This window comes from Podarcis muralis, chromosome 7 (assembly GCF_964188315.1).
Source record: "Podarcis muralis chromosome 7, rPodMur119.hap1.1, whole genome shotgun sequence".
Taxonomy (NCBI): Eukaryota; Metazoa; Chordata; class Lepidosauria; order Squamata; family Lacertidae; genus Podarcis; species Podarcis muralis.
In genome coordinates this window covers 22,276,322-22,296,180 of record NC_135661.1, presented here as the reverse complement: position 1 = coordinate 22,296,180, position 19,859 = coordinate 22,276,322, and the positions used below count along the sequence as shown (strand labels likewise).

The 19,859-nt window shown below is 46.9% G+C and overlaps 1 protein-coding gene across 3 annotated transcripts in view; it reads left to right on the top strand.

Moving 5' to 3' along the window:
* Positions 1–19,859, top strand: part of SAMD11 (sterile alpha motif domain containing 11) — a 159,297-nt gene that overhangs the window by 44,480 nt on the left and 94,958 nt on the right. For 2 of the 3 annotated variants that reach the window (XM_028740774.2, XM_077931368.1), the window contains exons 3-4: positions 3,909–4,087; positions 18,791–18,841. In XM_028740774.2, the coding sequence (XP_028596607.2) occupies positions 3,909–4,087; positions 18,791–18,841 (230 nt within the window). The remainder of the gene's footprint in view (positions 1–3,908; positions 4,088–18,790; positions 18,842–19,859) is intronic. The other variant, XM_077931369.1, reaches the window with a different exon arrangement.

Genomic DNA, 19,859 nt, shown 5'->3' with positions numbered 1-19,859 from the left:
CAACCAGGGCGTTGATACGCTTTGACCTTCCCTCTGAGAACAGGGGTCCTTCCTTTCCTCCTCCCCCTTCTTCTTGTACTTTCCAACCCTCCGTTCTCATCTGGAAGATCTGTCTCGGTTATTTCCTATTCTTCTGCGGAAAAACGTCGTCTTCTCTTTTTATTTTTTAAATGGGCTGGGGAAAATGTGGCTTAATATGGGAGTTACGATGGAAGGGTTAGTTTGGGTGGGTGGTTTGGGGGTGCTTTTGTCTTAACAACTTGGCTAACCTTGACTGGCTCCTCTTTTAGTGGAAATTTTAGCCTCCTTTCCATCTTTGATTTCCATCTTCTTGGGAGACCCGGAGCGCTCTTCAACATGGGGATAAAACCAAAGCAATGACATATTATTAAAATGCATATTTAAACTCTAGCTCTCACCAGGGCCAATTAGAGCGAGGAGCAGTGGTCAGGCAGGAGGGCCATTTGCCGGGCCCTCAGGCTCAAAGGAGGCCTCGGATTTAATTGTGTGGCATTTGATAAGTTTCACCAGTTGCCTTTAATGCAGATCAGAGCAGAATATGACATGCGCGCTCAGCTTAGAGCTGCAGATTTAAGCAAATATGAGATGTGATTTGGGGAAAGAGGTAGGCTTGTAGGCATTATTAATCCTAATCAGAGTAGACCAATTTAACAGAACTCAGGATAGCTCAGTCGGAAGAATGTGGGGCTGTTCAGCTTAGGGTCATGTGTTTGAGCCCCACGTTGGGCAAAAGATTCCTGCACTGCAGGAGGGTTGGACTAGATGACGTCCGTCCTCCCTTCCAACTCTACAATTCTCTGAAATAAAGGAATGTTACTAACTTAGAATAATTAATTTTAATGGGGAGAATACTGCTGCACTGATGTCCTGCTTTTTGAAAGTGTTACTGGCGTCTGGCTGGCCAACAGGATGATGGGCTAGATGGACCTTTGGCTCTTCTTATATTGTCATATCAACACATTCAAAAACATAATAAATAAGTCAAGAGGCAGAAGATAAAATTTGGGTCTCTTCCCTGCCCCCCAGCACACAATGATGCACAGTACTCTTATTAGCAAGGGAGGGTTATCTCAGGGTTATAAAAGGAGGCCACATCCAAAGGGACTTCCTTTGGGCTGATCCAGTGTTTGTACTGGAAGTGAACAAAGCTAGGACTCTCTTAAAATGCCGTTTAAAATTTTTTGGAGGCTGTGCATGTCCGGCGGTGGTGATGGTTTTCCCAGGCAGGATGCTGGACTAGTAACTGTGAAATGTTTCAGATGTTTGATATATGCTTCAGTTGCTGTGTTACTCCCCGAGAAGGAAACAAACCCAGAACAAATTAGGACCTTGAATTCAGCCAACTTTTTCCTAGCACCTAATTTTTAGTGTCTAGGAAACCTCTTTTCCACTATGGTATCTGTGAGGCTCAGACCAGTGGCAGGTTATTTGCAAGCCTCTTAGCCATTGGCTGAGGTGTTGTGATGACACGGAACATTTATGAACATTCCAATTGTTCAGGGTAGTGTGCCAGTAATAGAAATTATGCAGTAGGTTATAAGCGTGGGACTATGTTTCACATGTTGATGCAAAGTTCTTGGTCACATCTTTGGGTTGCATGCAGCTAAATCCTACTCAGGGTAGATCCATTGAAATGAATGGACCTAAGTTGTGTTAATTTCAGTGGGGTCTACTCTGAAAAGGACGAGCATTGTCTACATTCCGTTGTCTTCAGGACTCTTAATACACATTTGGTAATCTGCAAAACATCAGCACTAGTGGTGGTTAAATAAAGTGGATTAGAATCATGCTGAAGTAAAGTGCAAGCCTGCCCATTGGCCTGCAGTGCTAGGAATCTAATCTGAGTAGAACTAGCATTGACTACAACCCATTAACTTTGATGAGTTAGGTTAATCTGGAGGAATGACTGTGGTATTATAGGGTGGCATTCAGCTAAGTTTGACTCCGGGTGGACCTGTTGAAAATAATGGACCCAACTTAATAAAATTTAGTTTCATGCCACTCTGTGGTGTGTTTGCATTCAGCCAGCAGTAGTGCAACAGGAGCAGTGTGTGTGTGTGTGTGTGTGTGTGTGTGTGCGCGCGCGCACCCCTGCCCCTGCCCTGGGGCAGAAGAGAAGTTAAGCAAAAAGCCCAACAGTGGGCAAAAGATTCTTGTATTGCAGGGGTTTGGACTAGATGACCCTCAAGGAGCCCTTCCAACTCTACAATTCTATGATTCTAAGTTCTGTTCTTCTGGAACAGATCATTCCTGCTTGAAAGCCCAGTGTGTAAATGTGTCTGTAGTCCAAAGCATATGGGCACCAGGTTGGGGGAGAGGCTGTGTTAGAGTCGCAAATGCAGGCCACTTGACCCAGAAGCGTGCACTTGAGCCACCCCTGATTGTGAGCCTGGCAGGGCTGTTAAAGGAAGCTTAGCAGGACCCCCTATTTCTCTCTGTGTGGGGCTCTGAATAGTTTCCGCAAGGGCTGTTCTCAATCCCCAACACACACCCTCTGTTCCTTCCCCCTTCTCTAGTTAAGTATGATGAGTCCCTGAGCAGCCACTGAGACCAAGTAACTGCTCTTAGGTACCATAATGGCCATTAAATGATTTTTATGAGCTGAGATCGGCACCGTCCCCCTCCTCAGCTTCTGGAGCCGCACTCGAGGCAGTCCCGTGGCAGTTGTGTGTTGGGAATTTGCAGGCCGCTGACTCTTAATTGATGCGATAAATTGTGACTTAGCGGGAAAGAGGTGCACTGCGACATCTAGCTGTGGGGGTGGAGGGGGGAGGTTAGGCATTGAGCTCTGGGGGTCCCTGGCGAAAGCACCAATTGCTGGAGTAAATGCTCAATATAGGTGCTGTGCTCAGATTTCCAGGAATGGCTTCAATTAAAAAAACAACCAGGAGTGTCATTTTTGTTAGGGTGCAACTGAATACTTTGTTGCATATTTGGAACCTTCCTGTGTTGGTTGCTGAATACTGTATGTAAAATATTTTTTGGGGGGGGAATGCGGAGGCATTTTTAGAGTGGCAAGTGGGAGGGGTATTTAACCCTTTTGTGCCGGCCACTTTTTTCCTCTGCAGTCTCCCATCCACTGCTGTTTCCTCCCATTTCTCAGGGTTCCCATGCACCATGGTGCATTAAACTATGGTTTATTAAACCATGGCATAGCATTACAATGAAACCTTGGTTCTCGAACTGCTTAGTTGACAAACAAATCGGCTCCCAAATGCCGAAAACCCAGAAGCAAGTGTTCCGGTTTTTGAACGTTTTTCGGAAGCCGAACAACCGACGCGGCTTCCGCTTTAAGCTCCTGCAGCCAATCGGAAGCCGCTCCTTGGTTTCGGTTTTGGGAGTCGAATGGATTGCGTTTGAGAACCAAGGTTCCACTGTACTTGTGAGCCCAGCTGCTTAGCTATGGTTTATTAACTATGGATAAAGATTACTCATTAATTAAAGCATCTACTTGGTTTACAAAATTAGTTAATGCTAACCACATATTAGAATTGCATACGAATCCAGTCTCCTGCCAAACTGGTTAAGGAGCTATCACCACCCAACAGCTAAAGAGCTGTGGAAAAAGAGCCACAAAAGATTCAGACAAAGGCTCAGCAGCCTTTTCTGGTGCTTTTAATCATTCTGTAATGTAAGAAACCAAGGTCTAATTGATAATCTGCTGTACGCCTCAGCTTTGATGATGGTTTGTTCACACCATTAACATTAACTATTGTTTGTTTTGCATAAGGATTATGGAGGTGTCAACAGAGCCACACCAACAGATGACTGACTTTATTTAAAAAACCTCCCCCCTTCAGCACATCTTGATTGAGTCACCTAATCTGATCTTTTCCTCTTTCTCTCCCCCACCCCTCCTCCGACTCCGGATTTCTCCTCTTCTGCAGAATCGGGGTCGCCTTGCTGAGAAGAGGACCATCCCCTTGCCTCCTACCAGGACCCCAAAGAAAGAGCTTCCCTCCATTTTCTCACACAGTGACGACAGTGAGGAGAGCGACAAGGTCAACGGTCATCACCCTGATGTCAAGCAAGAGGAGGATTTGCATATTAGTATCATGAAAAGAAGGTAATTTTGTTTATTGCAATTTCCTATCTCACCCCCACACCCCAAAGCATTGAGTGTGAGTTGATCATTTGTGCTCCTACCCCAGCGGTTGCAAGTTGTGAGACTGCAAAAAGTCTCTGATTGGATGGCTGCATATCCCCTTTGAAAGCCATTGGTTGACATGCTGTGATGTCATGTAGTGCTCATAAAAATCCATATGCCCTGAAAGCAAGCCTAGACGGTAAGATTCTGTAATCACACTTCTTGTAGAAGAGTTATGCCATAAAAAACATACCGTATTTTCCCCTCTATAACACGCAGATTTTTTCTTCTAAAAAGGAAGGGGAAATGTCTGTGCGTGTTATAGAGCGAATGTGTGGTCTCTGGAGCAGAAAAATCAGGAAAAAATCAAATCGCGCTTCACGGAGAAGGGAAACCTGAAAAGAGGAAGCGGCTGCTTTCCTGCATTCTGCCTCAGGGTCTTACTGCCCACCCTCCTCTGTTTTGTTGCTGTGTTTGCTCAAACGGAACAAAGAGCAGGGAAAGCCCCTCCCCTCCAGGCAAGCAGAGGGGAAAGTGTCGACTCTGTGCTCCGGTACTGCTGGGGGAGAGGGAGGGGGGGGAGGGAGGGAGGGAGAGAGAGAGAGAGAGATGGCTGGCTTGGGTGGGGGGAAACTTTTGCATTTCTTTCTTCCCTCCCGTTAAATCCCTCTCCTGCATTCTTAGCCAGCTGCTTCTCTGCACACCCCTCTCATGTCCCTTCTTTGTTTTTCCTTCGCTCCCCACTTAAAATGTGGTTACAAAGCATAGATCCACATGGATCCTCAGGATCTTTGCATTGGGTCACCCCAAATTCACCATCAGATCACATAGCATGTCCATGGCTACAGCCTGCCCCCCCAAAATCACGCACCCACTGTTGCCTGGGGCTGCAATGGTGCAAAAACGTGGTTAAAAAGCATGGATCCACATGGATCCTCAGGATCTTTGCATTGGGTCACCCCAAATTCACCATCAGATCACATAGCATGCCCATGGCTACAGCCTGCACCAAAAAAATCACGCACCCACTGTTGCCTGGGGCTGCAATGGTGCAAAAATGTGGTTACAAAGCATGGATCCACATGGATCCTCAGGATCTTTGCATTGGGTCACCCCAAATTCACCATCAGATCACATGTCTGTGGCCACAGCATGAAGCACAAAAATGATACATCCACTGTTTCATTCAGAATGTTTTTTCCCTTGTTTTCCTCCTCTAAAAACGATGTGCGTGTTATGGTCAGGTGCGTGTTATAGAGCGAAAAATACGGTATTTGTTGTGCTTTCCCCACCTCCCTGGTCATAATAGATTCCAGGGGCAGTGGGTTTGGTTTTCTTTAGAGGAGAGATCACTGGAGATTTGATTGCCATTTAAAAATATTTGCATTATTTACAAGTGTACAAGTACAGACAAAGACTCCATTGGAGCAGATATGCTACCCCTCATCAAGGGGGTCCCAGGTTCAATCCCCAGCATCTCCAACTAGGGCTGGGAGAAACGCTGGAGAGCTGCTGCCAGTCAGTGCTGACAATACTGAGCTAGATGGACCAATGGTCTGATTCAGTATAAAACAACTTCCTATATTCTACACCCCTGGCAATGTAGCTGCCACGGGTAGAGGAGAGGCAATTTTTCCCTCTGGGGAAACAAAGCAATTCCCAAAGAGAGTCCAGACTTTGGATTCCTCTGGGAAAGCGTGCATTGTGTAATACCTTGTAACGGAGAGGCAATGAAAATCTATTGCAGCTGTGTCTCATTGCCCTCCACCCCCCAAGTGTATCATTACAGCTATTCTTGATCATCATCACCACCACCATCCTCTCCCTGCGCTCGCTAATGCACAGAGTTGCTTGGATTCCGAAACAAGCCCTATAAAAACAAAGGAATGGGAGAGCAAAGGCGTGTAATTGCTTTTCTAGTTCTGTGTGTGAGGGGGTTTTATGTGCCTGTTGCTTGCCAGTCACTAAGCCGTTTTCCTCCCACTTTGCCGGGTCGCCAGCAGCAGAGGTCTGGGGAGCTGGAGTGGCACAGCATCTCCTCCCCCCAACCCCCACCCCAGCTGAAAAAGAAGCATCTCTGACTTGACACCCTGTTTCTTGTGGCCATTAGTTGTGGATGCAGTTTATTAATTCCGCATGTAAAGCTGGGCAATAGGTCTGCGTCCTTCCCCACCACGGGTGCGCGATGTGCTATGGAGCCAGGCACAAAGCGTCTCCAAATTGTTCATCCTTCCTTTTTAACTACCCATTTAATTCAGCGCCTCTGTTCCAGTAGCCCTGCTTTGTCTTACTAAGGAGGGAGGCGAATAGTTTGTTAGATGAATACCCAGGGTTTGCAAACCAATAAAATGCTTTTATCTTCAGAATCTTAATTATAGTGATTTGCTTGGGCTCATTGGCGAAAAAATACAGTCAGGAAAGAGAGAAGAGGAGCGAAAGTTTTAACTATTCGTCGTTGGCTTGGCCATCTACTAAAGTGGTTTCCTCTGAGATTTTGCATCCCAGTTTTGTGCATAACGTACACCAGTGGGGCTTGCCTCCCAGTAAGAGTGTACCTGTGATTTCAGCCTCGCTCTGTTTTCATGGAAGGTCTCAAGGCTAGAAAAATCCCCAGTTGGCTACGTCCTTGGCTACAGATTTTAATTCTGAAACCAATGAGTTCAGAATACTTTGCCGTGCACTTTTAAGCCAGTCTTTCTCAGCATAGTGCCCTCCAGTTGTTTGGACTCCAACTTTCCTCAACCCGAACCAACCTGGCCAATTGTCCAGGATACTATAATCTTGTTTGTTTTCTGTCTGAAGATCTCAGGGCATTTCACAGAATAAAAATACAAGATAAAACAACACAAATATACAATAAAAAGAAGAACAAAAGCAAAACAGGTTATAACCCTCCTCTAGAGGTTCCCTGCCCTGTGTTAAGCCATGGCTTAGTGTGTTGAGAAGATGTCTGTCTATGTCTCCTGGTTTTTGTCTTCCCTCTCTTCTGCTTTCTTTGCTCCACTGAGAGAGATTGGAGCTTGGAAGCTTTTGCTATCCCTTAACTCGTTCTTTCAATTACACTCTGGCCTATAGGCGACCTGGAATTGCAAGTGAGTGGTCTGCCAGAGGAGGCCTAGCAGCAAGTGGGGATGTTAGAGATAGGAAACTCGCTTCTTCCATGCCCAGCATAGGAATGCAACATTAAATTCTTCTCTTGGTAGCCACCAATAGACTAGTAAAACCTTTTTTCAGGTTAGTCCAAGCTCATCCTCCTGACCATGTGTGAGGGAAAGGGAGGAACACATGAGCCTGAGAGTAGGCCTGGCTCCACTAAAGCATGCTTTAATGTGATGTCTGAATATGGCCACTGAGTGTTTTTCAATCTCAGCTCCTTTCCCCCCCTACCCCGCCTACAAAAATAGTGCTGGCCTGCCATACAGGGTAGGAATGAGGATTACTGAGATCCTCTAAAGGTAAAGGTACCCCTGCCCGTACGGGCCAGTCTTGACAGACTCTAGGGTTGTGCGCCCATCTCACTCAAGAGGCCGGGGGCCAGCGCTGTCCGGAGACACTTCCGGGTCACGTGGCCAGCATGACATCGCTGCTCTGGCGAGCCAGAGCCGCACACGGAAACGCTGTTTACCTTCCCGCTAGTAAGCGGTCCCTATTTATCTACTTGCACCCGGGAGTGCTTTCGAACTGCTAGGTTGGCAGGCGCTGGGACCGAACAACGGGAGCGCACCCCGCTGCGGGGATTCGAACCGCCGACCTTTCGATCGGCAAGCTCTAGGCCCTGAGGCTTTTACCCACAGCGCCACCCGCGTCCCCCACTGAGATCCTCTATACCACTTCAAAATAGTACTACCGTATTTAACAGAGAATAATTTACAACTGTGTGGTTTGGAATATTAAGGAAGACACGTGGGGCTCAAGTAATTTATCTGAAAACTGTTTGCTTCCCTGAGAAACTAGCCATTCATTGATCTGCTTGTGATGTTAGCATTCCTTACTGCTCGGGGAACGCTGCCGGAATAGAATGTTGACAGACACTGCAGCTTCCGAAGGTGAAGCAAAAGGTCATAATGCCTGATAGCATGAAAATCCTTGGTAGATACAAATGGTCAGGAGGTGGGGGAAGCGACAGAGATGCAGCCTGGGCAGAATAAGCTGAAAAGGAAGAGGGTAGTGGAGCCAAGAGACACGAAGCTCCGGGCAAAGTTACTGAAGGAAGAGAGGGAGAAAGAGCTGGCAGGAAGCAAATAGGCTACTAAGTGAGCAATGGGTCACAAGTCAAAGAGCAGGTGCTGGTATTTCATGTCACGAAGAGTGAGGAACCCTTTTCAGTCCGGGGGCCGCATTTCCTTGTAGGCAATCTTATGAGGGCCACATGCTCGTGGTGGGTAGGTCCAGAGTGAGTAGGACAACAGAGGTGGCTCTTAGCCTTTGTACAGTAGCTCGGCGAGTTAGGTACTTCCTTGCATGCAAAGACAGGCTTTGGCGGATTGAACAGATGGAGACTAACAAGTTGATCCAGTGGTCGAGAACACAGTTTCTGCACCTCCTGTAGAGGGAAGCAAGGGGCAGATGGGGCTTGGGCTACATTCTCAGGTTGACATCTAGGAGAATGAAAACTCCTAAACCACCGCTGCTTGGAGCCCTAGACTTTGAGCTTCCCCACCCTTGGTTTAAACTAACCAGCTGAGTCACTAATAAAATAAGAAGCTAAGTAAGAAGAGCCCTGTTGGATCGGGCCGGCCAGTAGCCCATCATAGCCCATCATCTTGTTATCTCTTGACAACAAGATGCCTCTGGCAAACCGGCAGAGGACCTGAGAGCAACAAGACTCTCCTCACTTGAGATTCATCAACTGGCATCCCACAGTTATTTGGTGTCCCCTATAGTTTTTCTGCCTCTGGCTTGCGTTAAGTGGACCAACATTTTGTATCCTATTAGTATGTGTGTTTGAACGTGTCAGATCCTCACTCCAGCCCACCCACCCCAGAGACAGAATAGGAATCTGATGGAACTGTCTTCAGTTTCTATCAGCGACTAACAGCCACTTGTGGAAAAATCTACCTTTAGGTGCAGGCCCCTGCAGCTGACGTCAAGTGCCCCTACCAGCAAGAAGAAGCGCAACCAAAATGCGTCTTTTAAAACTGGCAACAGTCCTTTTGACTTGGGGCTGGTGGGGAATGCTCTTTTAAATTGGCAGTCTTGCGGGTTGAGCAGGCAAAACAGCTCCGGGGGTAGCTGGGATATTTTATTGGTGTCCCGCCAATGTGCTGGGAGTTGTCCGTACAGCCCGCAGTTATTCGAAGAAGAGAGGGGGAGAGGGTTGGGAAGAGAGACTACGGATTGGAACAAGGGAGGTGTGGAAAGATTGATGGATGAGGTTAAGGGAGGGTCAGATATACGTTTTTAGAATTCCCCTCATTTCGCCGCTGTTATTTTGACTGATGGGCTGAGTGTCTCTGTGGTTTAGCAGTGGGGGGGGGGCCTTTCGGTCCGCCCCCCCTCCCCCGTTTCGCTGCTTCCCCCCTTCCCCTGCCCCCATTTCCTTTCCACTTTGCCTCCAGTGAACCGGGTCACCGCGCCGTTCTTACCCAGACTTCCATCTTCTAATAGCAAAATTGCCAGCCTCCGTGAAGGCTTTAATGGTTTGGGGCTGTCAGTCTGTCAGCCGCATCCCTGGTGCTCTTAAGTGGAAATCTATTTCTGACATCCCTGAAGGCTGCTGCTCTTTGCCTCTCTAATTGATTGGAGTTCAAACCAAAGCAGCCCCCATTCTCCCACCCACCCCCCATTCTGCATCTCTGCTCCCCCACCCTCCTTACATGTTTCTGGCACTTGTGGGACGCAGCTGTGTGCAAAGGGGGCAGGGAGTGGGTCAGGTCTGTGGCTCCCATCTTCTCTGGGAACCTTCGTAAGTAGGAATCTCTCTACTGAGAATTATGCTCAACTAAATCCTCCTCAGAGCAGACCCATTTAAATTTATGTACCTACATTCAGTCATATTTATTACCATCCAAAGGGTCTACTCCCAAGTAGGACTAGCATTGGATACAGCTCAGTATCTCCAGCCAAACTTGTTCTTTTGAGACTTTAATGGGACCATCTACCCACTGGTGTATGTATGTGTGTGTTTGTTGCAAGTCATCATGGTAGTGTATGTTACGTAGATTTGTGTTTTATATTTTAAACGCGCCCCACAATCCTTGGATGAAGGGTGTATAGAAATTTAATTTTAAAAGATGATGATGATAAAAGACTCGTAAGATGCCCAGGTCTGGGATTTATATTCCATTGACAGAAGCGCCTGCCCTACAATTGATCAGTTAATCAGTTTATTTAGTGTTTTTGTGCCCTGCATTTCAGCAACAGAAAAGGGTCCCAGAGCAGCTTACATACAATAAGTTAAGCAAGACAAGTCCCTGCCTGCAAGCTTACAATCTAAAAAAAAAAATCACTAAAGGTAAGAGAGATAGGGAGGGAAGAGGAAAAAAGCAGACTTGGGCACTAATCCTTAAAGTAGTAGTTCTATTAGGTAGACAATCTGCCCCCTTTTGCAAAACTAAAATGTATGTTATGCAAAATTCCATACAACAGTATGTACAGTATATTATTAGGAGTTTGCATTAAAATGCTGATGAGTTTTCATGGGGCCTTCAAAAACAACAAAACACTGGAGACTGATGTAGAAATGTGGAGAACTAAATTTAAGACTGGAAAAATGAGAAATTGAGAGGAATCAAAGTTGGTGTGTTCACCCATCCCTATGTATAGAGTGGTCTCACTCACTGGATCATCGCCTTGTTGTGGGCAGTGGACCTGCACGTTCCTATGACCCTTGTAAGCAAAGCCGTCGGGAGTCCCATACTCCCACCAGGGTTGTCAAAGGGGAGGAGCTAGGAGCTAGACAAAGAGTGATCCAAGAAGTCCTCAACGGCAGAACAGGCAGAAGATAACAAGTGTTACGGTACAATGGCTGTGAAGGCAGATAGAACAGATTGCGGAAATTATCGAGGCATCTCTTTATTAGCTGCAGCCGGCAAATTCTTGCAACTCCTTGAAAGATTCCATCAACAGTATCTCTGGAAATTCTTACACATCACTTGGGAAGACAGCTGAACTACTGGAACTGGAAGAAGCAAAGATTCTTCAAAATCAACTTTGTTGGACTGGTCATGTTGTGCAGATGCCTGATGATCATCTTCCAAAGCAACTACTCTATTCTGAACTTAAAAATGGAAAGCGTAATGCTGGTGGTCAACAAACGAGGTTTAAAGACACTCTTAAAGCAAATCTTAAAAAATGTAGTATAAACACCAACAATTGGGAAATACTGGCCTGCGAGCGCTCCAGTTGGAGAACAGCCTTTACCCAAGGTGTCATGCACTTTGAGGATGCTCAAACTCAGGATGAAAGGGAGAAATGTGCTAAGAGGAAGGCACATTTGGCAAACCCTCCCTTTAATCAACGCCCCCACTGTGGAAGGACGGGTGGATCCAGAACTGGCCTCCGCAGTCACTTACGGACTCACTGTTAAGACTGTGTTCATGGAAGACAATCTTACTCTGCTACGAGTGATTGCTAAAGAAGTAGTAGTATAGAGAGGTGCTGTGGTTGGGACAGCGGGGAGGAGAAATCTCTAGGCCTGTTTGTACCACCATTCAAGGGCCCAGCTTCCTAGGTTCAGTTCTGGTTGGGCTTTTGCCACTGCATTCCCTGCCAGTTATGCTGTTCCTCAGCCTAGCCCTTTGGTGTTCTCCTGACATTTCCTCCTCCAGCACAGCTGCTTGCTGCTGCCGCCGCTTCATAGTAATGACTGTCACCCTAATAAATAAAATACATTTAAGATCCATCTGGGAAACGAGCGCTGGATTTGATCCAGAGTGCCAGGAAGCGGCAGCGGGTCTAATGAGGACTTAGATTTGATAGTGAGCGGAAATGGCTACTTTATTGTGCTGTGGAACTGGCAGGCAGTGAAGAGGGGGAGGCTGAGTGTGTGCCGGGAGAAATCCCTTCCTAAAAGGGAGCCAGGTAGAACACCTGCTTTGCCCGGAGAATGTTCCAAGTTCAATATCCAGCATCTCCAGGTAGGGCTCAGAAAGGCTCCCTGCCTGAAATGCTGGATAGCCACTGCCAGTCAGTGTAGACAGTACTGGGCTAAAGGGGCAGTTTTTCTGAGTTTGTATAAGGCAAGCTGGTCCCCCTTCCAACAAGCCCCAGAGAGCAAAAGCACCTAGGTCTATGTTAGGGATGGTGGAGTAATGAGAACCTCTCCTAATTCACACTCTGTGAAATAATATGCAAGCTGACACTTGGTTTCCAACAAATATTACACACAGAAACTATCTACAAGGGCGTAAAATTGCATATATGGGTGAAAATGCTGGTATAAGTTGTGGTTTTTTTTTTCCTTAGGCTTGTGCCTCACTTAGAGCAGACCTACAGTGGACCTACATCATGTCCATTAGCTTCCAATAGGTCTACTCTGAGTAGGGCTAACATTGCATACAACCCAATATCTCCAACCAGACTTGTCCTAGTCGACCTGTTGAAGTTAATGGACACTACCAACTTGTGTGCATTAATTTTGGTGAGTTTATTCTGAGGAAAACTTAGCTGGTTATAAACGCAGATCTCCTGCCTTATTTATCTGTTTGTTAAACTCTTCTCTTTTCTTTTTGCATACCTGCTGAAAAGCACAGGTTCCAGTAAGTCATCTAAACTTTCCCAGAGGCACTCTGTCTATTTATGCAGATTTGCATCTTGGGCCTTTAAGAACCTAACAATACCTTGGCCTGTTAGATTTCTGAATGTGTCTGATTATATCTATATATTTTATGTACTATCAGTCTGTCTGTCTGTTAACAGTAGGAATGTTGACTAGCCATCCTTCCACATACAACTGATTCCACATAACAACTTACTTTAGTTCCCACCATTCACTCTAAGGTCTCAGAGTGGGTTAGGTCAAGGTAAAGGGACTGCTGACCAGTAGGTCCAGTCACAGACGACTCTGGGGTTGTGGTGCTCATCTCGCGTTACTGGCCAAGGGGAGCCGGTGTGCAGCTTCCGGGTCATATGGCCATCATGACTAAGCCGCTTCTGGCGAACCAGAGCAGCGCATGGAAATGCCCTTTACCTTCCCGCCAGAGTGGTACCTATTTATCTACTTGCACTTGGACAGACTTTCGAACTGCTAGATTGGCAGGAGCAGGGACCGAGCAACGGGAGCTCACCCCGTCGTGGGGATTCAAACTGCTGACCTTCTGATCGGCAAGCCCTAGGCTCTGTGGTTTAACCCACAGCACCACACTTTAGAGTGGGTTACAGCACTTTAAAATGCAACACTTGGGATATAGAAGTTTGTCTTATACTGAGCCAGGCCACTGGATTTTCTAGCTCAGTTTTGTTTATACTGCCTGGCATTGGTTCTCTAGGGTTTCAGACATGGGTCTCTCCTAGCCCTACCTGGAAATGCTGAGGATTGAACCTGTGACCTTCTGCATGCAAAGCAGATGCTCTACCCCAGAGCTACATCCGCTCCCTTAAGAAGCTGACAGGAAGATCCGTCATGCTCCTGTATGATCAAACAGGAAGGCTACCTCAAACACATGGAAACTTATGAGAGACCTACGGGATTGAGGACCCAAATTACTATTGTGTCTGTTTTTTTGCATTTCTTAGCAAATGCCAGGTTGTCTGTTGTTACTTTCTCAATAGAACGAACAATTAGTCACTTTTGTATTGGCTTATAGTTCATGTTTATTTATTGATACGCGTGTTTCTTAAATGTTTTTATTTATTTAAAAAATAAAAGAAGAAGCTGCCTTGTACGGAGTTGGAGCATTGATCCTTTTAGCTCCATATTGTTTGCACTGACTGACAGCGGCTCTCCAGACAGCTGTACCTGGAGATGTCAGGGATTGAACCCGGGATCTTCTAATGTGGTATACTGCCTCAGAAGATGGTTTGGAAACTTCAGCTAGTGTAGAATAGGGCGGCCAGGTTGCTCACTGGAGCAAGATGATTTGAGCATATAATTCTGATCCTGGCCTGACTGCATTGGTTGCCAATTAGTCTCCGGCCCCAATTCAAAGTGCTGGTTTTGACCTATAAAGCTTTAAATGGCTCAGGACCACAATACCTCAAAGGCCACTTATCCCCAGATGAACCAGTCTGAACCTTGCTGCAATCATCACCTGAGGCCCTCCTTCGTGTGCCTCCTCCACGAGAGGGTGGCAGCACAAGAACGCGCCTTTTCCGCAGTGGCACCCTGCTTGTGGAATGTTCTCCCCAGGGAGGTTCAGCTGGCAACTTAATTATACACCTTTAGGCGCCAGACAGAAATGTTCCACTTCAACTAGCCCTTTGGCTAGCATCCTATCTCCTTTAAAATACGGATTATTGGTTTGCTTTTGTTTTTCATTATGTACTTTTGTGTTTGATATATGCAAAGTTGGCACGCCACCCCTGAGCTTAAAGAGCTTTCCTTAAGACACAGGAACATATTCCGCACCCCTGCTCCCACGGCACATTCTTCCATGGTCTCTCAAGATAGACAGGTGCCAGCAACTACCGGGAACAGTATGCAGAGTCAGGCCTTTGGTCTGTCTTTGCACACAGTGATTGCCAGCTTCCCTCCAAGCTGCTTTCTGAGCACTACCTGGCGATGCAAGTGGGGATTGAACCCGGCACCTCTTGCATGCAAAGCAAATGCCCTACCACTGATCGGTGGCCCCTTTCCCAGGCCTTCTTCTGCTTCCCCTCCTTTTCCAAGCAGAGAGGAAACCTTGCCTCTAGTTGTTGAGGGACACATCTGGCTTTTCTTATTAAACCCTGTGTAACTGATTGTGTGTTAGAGGAAGGGCAGGGGAGGTTGCAGCAGAGAAAGGGAGCGTCAGCAGCTGCCTTGCTGCTGTTTGCTTCTAGCTCCCACCCCACTCTAACCCCCTCTTCAAATCTCTCCCCCCCCATTTAATTATTAGTAATTTATAAGGAGCCTTCTTGGTCCCTCCAACCCACCCAAAGACACGACTCATGCAGCTTGATAGCTTGCAAATTATTAGTAATTTGATTTCAATTGAATGAATAACCCGCTAAAGCGAAACGCACATTAGCCCCAGAAATCTAATTGGAGATAACACCATAGAAACTAAAGGGGGGACGACGACAGAGCCAGAGCTTGGTTAAGCTACCCAGAAAAGGAAGAGGACAGGAGAGGGGGTAGGAGATAGAAGATAATTGGGATTTAATTTCATTTCTTACCTACTCATTTGTTTAAATATGGGTGTTTAATTATCCAGCTCCGCAGATAGCTGCAGTTGCCAAGTTATGAATATGCGCTCCTCACTGCAGCGCTTAATTTCACCTCTCTCTCTTGCAAAATAGACTCTGATGCTAGCCAAGCCGGCTTTGATGTTGAGCCATCTTAAGCCTTATTGGGGGGAAACGGGCGTCTCATGCAAAAAGGGATATTGTAGAAAGCTGGAGAAGGTTCAGATAGAGGGCAACCAAAAATGTTCAAGGTGTTGGAGCAACTCCCCTGTGAGGAAAGGTTACAGCATTTGGGGCTTTTCGGTTTAGAGAAAAGGGGGGCAAGAGGGGGGGATTGATAGTGGTGTATAAGATTGTACAGGGTGTGGAAGAAGTGGATAGACAGAGGTTCTGCTCCTCATAATGCTAGAACTGGGAGATACTCATTGGAGCAGAATATTGGAATTCACTCCTACAGGACAGTGATAGCCACCAACTTGGATGGCATTTCAAAGAGGATTGGGCAAATTCATGGAAGATAAAGCTATCAATGGCTTAATAGCCAGGAAGGCTATGTTCTGCCTCCGTGGTCAGAGACAATGTTTGTTTGCTGGGTCCCACTTTCTGGTTTAAATGGGATTAGACAAATTCATGGAGGATAAGGCTGTCAGCATCTACCAGCCACTAGGGCTATGTTCTCCCTCTCCTGCCAGAGGCAGCATGGCTCTGAAGACCACTCGCTGGGAATGTATTTATTTATTTTTTTATGACTAATTAATTAATTAAATTTCCACATCGCCCTTCATCTGAGGATCACGGGGCAGTTTGCAATACAGTGGTACCTTGGGTTACATACGCTTCAGGTTACATATGTTTCAGGTTACAGACTTCTCTAACCCAGAAATCGTACCTCAGGTTAAGAACTTTGCTTCAGGATGAGAAAAGAAATCGTGCTCTGGCGGTGCGGCGGCAGCAGGAGGCCCCATTAGCTAAAGTGGTGCTTCAGGTTAAGAACAGTTTCAGGTTAAGAATGGACCTCTGGAACGAATTAAGTACTTAACCCGAGGTACCACTGTATAAAAACACAAAAATACATAGTAACAAATAAAAACAACCCATCACAGTTTAAAAGGCCATAGATTGTTTAATCAGCCAAAGGCCTGGGAAGAGAGGAATGATTTTGCCTGACGCCTAAAGATATGCAACGAACATGCCAGGCAAGTCTTCCTGGGGAAAGCATTCAGCAAGTGGGGAGCCACTGCAGAAAAGGCCCCGTTCCTCTGTTGCCACTCTCTGGACCTCTTGTGGAGGAGGCACACGAAAGAAGGGCCTCAGATTATGATCTCAGGGTTTGGGCTGGTTCATATAGGGAGAGGTGGTCCTTGAGGTATTGCCGTCCTGAGCCATTTAAAAGTGGGGAATCACAATTGGGGAGCGTGCTGTTGTGCTCTGGTCCTCCTGTTTGGCCTCTGATGAGCTAAGCCTGAAAGCGAATCCACAGCCTCTAGAATTCCCATGCAGAAAATGATGATCCGGGAGCTCCAGCCAAGCCAAGCCAAGATTTGAAATTACAAAGGAGTCTTTCCAGGACAGGGAAGATGGACTGGTAGACTTGTCACAGTTTCCCAGAATCTGGTGGTTGGAGGAAGTGGAAGGAAGCTGAAACCAGCCTGGAGATTGAAATTCACCAGCTGGTTAGTGACGGGCTTTAGCTCAGTTGTAGAGCATCTGCTTTGCCCGCCAAAGGTCCCAGGTTCAATCCCCAGCATCTTCTGTCCCTTGCCTGGAGAGCTGATGCCAATCAGTGTAGACAATGTTAAGTTAAGGGGACCCTTGACCTGACTTTGTGTAAGGCAGCACCCTGTGTTTCTAGCCCTACTGTGCCTGGACTTCCCAGGTGAGTTTGTGAGAGAGCCCCAGGAGCCAGTCAGGGGCTGAGCATCATCCCACCTGGGGACTTGATCCTGAATCTGAAATGAAGTAGGTTGCCTGAGGCAGCCTTCAGAGGCTTGCTGGGGGTGGGGAAATCTCATCCACTGTCACTTGTCAGCATCTAAATTTAGGCTGCCTCTTGTCTGGAATCTTGTCTCTCCAGCTTGCGGGCGGAACATGCAGAATTAATTTCAGAGGCGGGGAAAGGGCTAATGATTTATTTACAGCTGGAAGGAGTGTGACCGGGGTTTTTGTGTGTGTGTGTGTGTGTGGTGCAAGGCAGTGTTTGGGCTTCCTTAATACATGTCAGGTCTTCTTCTCCTTCCTGGAAGATCATCTTGTTACTTGAGACACGATCTCTCGCTACCACCAGCCTCCCTTATCCACTGTGCTTCTGAATACATTTGCTGGGAATCTCAGGTGGGATCCTGCTTTTGTGGGCTTCCTATATTCAGGCACCTAGCTGGCCACTGTGAGGACAGGATGCTGGACTATGGTGGGCCACGGGCTTGATCCAGCAACAGGACTCTCCTTACAACGTGCTTTTTTGCCAGCTTATTCAGCTCGCTTTTTAAGGCAGTACAGTGGTACCTCAGGTTACATACGCTTCAGGTTACAGACTCCACTAACCCAGAAATAGTGCTTCAGGTTAAGAACTTTGCTTCGGGATGAGAACAGAAATCGTGCAGCGGCAGCAGGAGGCCCCATTAGCTAAAGTGGTGCTTCAGGTTAAGAACAGTTTCAGGTTAAGAACGGACCTCCGGAACGAATTAAGTACTTAACCCGAGGTACCACTGTACTTTGCCCTGGTGAAGGCATAACATTTCCTGGTCCCTTAATAGTTGAAGGGATCAGGGGTGCCTTACTTCTTCACTGTTCTCTTTCTTGCAGTGGATGAACAAGGCACTTCCTCACCAACCTCAGCCTGCCCTTAGCAGCCACCATGTGCCTTCCTTCTTCATAGTATCCATCCCTGGAGATGGCCCTTGGCTTTCTCCTCCTGGTTCTCAATTTTTGACAGATTGGCAGGAAGAAAGATGGCTCCACCTGACATTGGGTTCCCTGCCTTCTGCCCCACCATTCTCAGTAGGCCCCAGTCACCTCTGTTCCTTTCCTCCTTCAAACCCGATCCCCCCCCCCAAAAAAAAAACACATTAACTAGAGTATTGTGCTACCTCTGTGCCAACATTAACTGTGACTAGCTCTAAGACAGAGTTTCAGGCCAGGGACTGAAGCTTGCTTGCATCCCAGGTTTAAAGGTAAACTGGTTTGTGGCAAATGTCTGTGCAGACAGACACTCTATGCTGTGTTTTAGCATTGAAAAGGTGGGAGAGTGTACACACAATACTTTAGACAGAGGTTACAAGATGAGGGAGTGTTACCACCCCCCTAGTCTGTGAGCCTGAGCTTCTCTGAGCTGTAACATCCTATTTAGCACCTGCGACTGAAAGTTCTCTTTCTCTTTCTCTCTTTCTCCCTTCCCCCCTCCTCCTCCTCTCTCAACAGGATACATGCACATTGGGATCTGAACATCTCTTTCCGTGAGACCTCTTGCAGGTACCAATTTTGGGGCCCCTCTTTGTATGGTAGGCCAAGAGTTTATATAACGATGCATTTGGGGGTGGGATTGTTGGGTACCACTTAAAAATATGGAAGGATGTTCTTGTAGGGGTCGACTGTGATTTGGGGTTTCTTGCTTTGCCTTCTTTCCCCCCACTTTCATTTTTTGTCTTCATCAGGGCAATCAAAACTCATACTTAAATGCAGAAAAGGGTAATTTGCACAACCAATTGGGAAGGTAGAGAATTTGAGTCATGTAGACCCCTGCAGAGTTTGTTACGGGTGAAGTGATCCACACGACTGATTTAGCACGCAGCCAAACTATCCTTTCTGGCAACACCATTTAACCTCTTTTTCATTTAATTGAAACACCATTTTGATGGGGGGGCGATACCTCCCAGTCACACAGTCAATTCTTGCCCTCCAAAATTAATTGGGTAAAAGCTGGTAGGCACAAATCAAGGCCAGCATTCTTCCCACTGCCCCTGGATAGACAGTACACCTGGGACATTCTAGGAGGAGATGTCATCCTCGTAAGAGGGGCCAAAAACAAAATATCAGCTACCCATTCTTAAGCACCCTTGAACCTTTCAGGCAACTTCACTACTGCTCTGAAACAAGCCCCCTCATTTCACCTCCCTGCACCACCCTACATTAAGCAGCAGGTTTGACAGTTCAGCCACATGACACATACAAGCCAATCCCTAGTCCTCCATCTATTCTAGGTAGGTGGTATTTCTGGGATATGAGGTGGGTTGGGGCGTAAGCCAGCCTTTCACCCCAACATGGCACCCCTTTCCATTGACATTGACTCCCAGCTGTTCTGGCTGGAGCTGATGGGAATCGTAGACCAAAACATCTGGAGGGCATCGGATTCAGGAAACCCTGAGGTTCACTGAGGTCTTTTCCCAGAGGCAACCTGCCTCCGAGGTTAACCATTGTCCTGAACTGGTCCCACACTATGTTGTGCGTACTCTATTACCTTGCCACGCCTGTGGTTGTTTTGTCTTGTCTC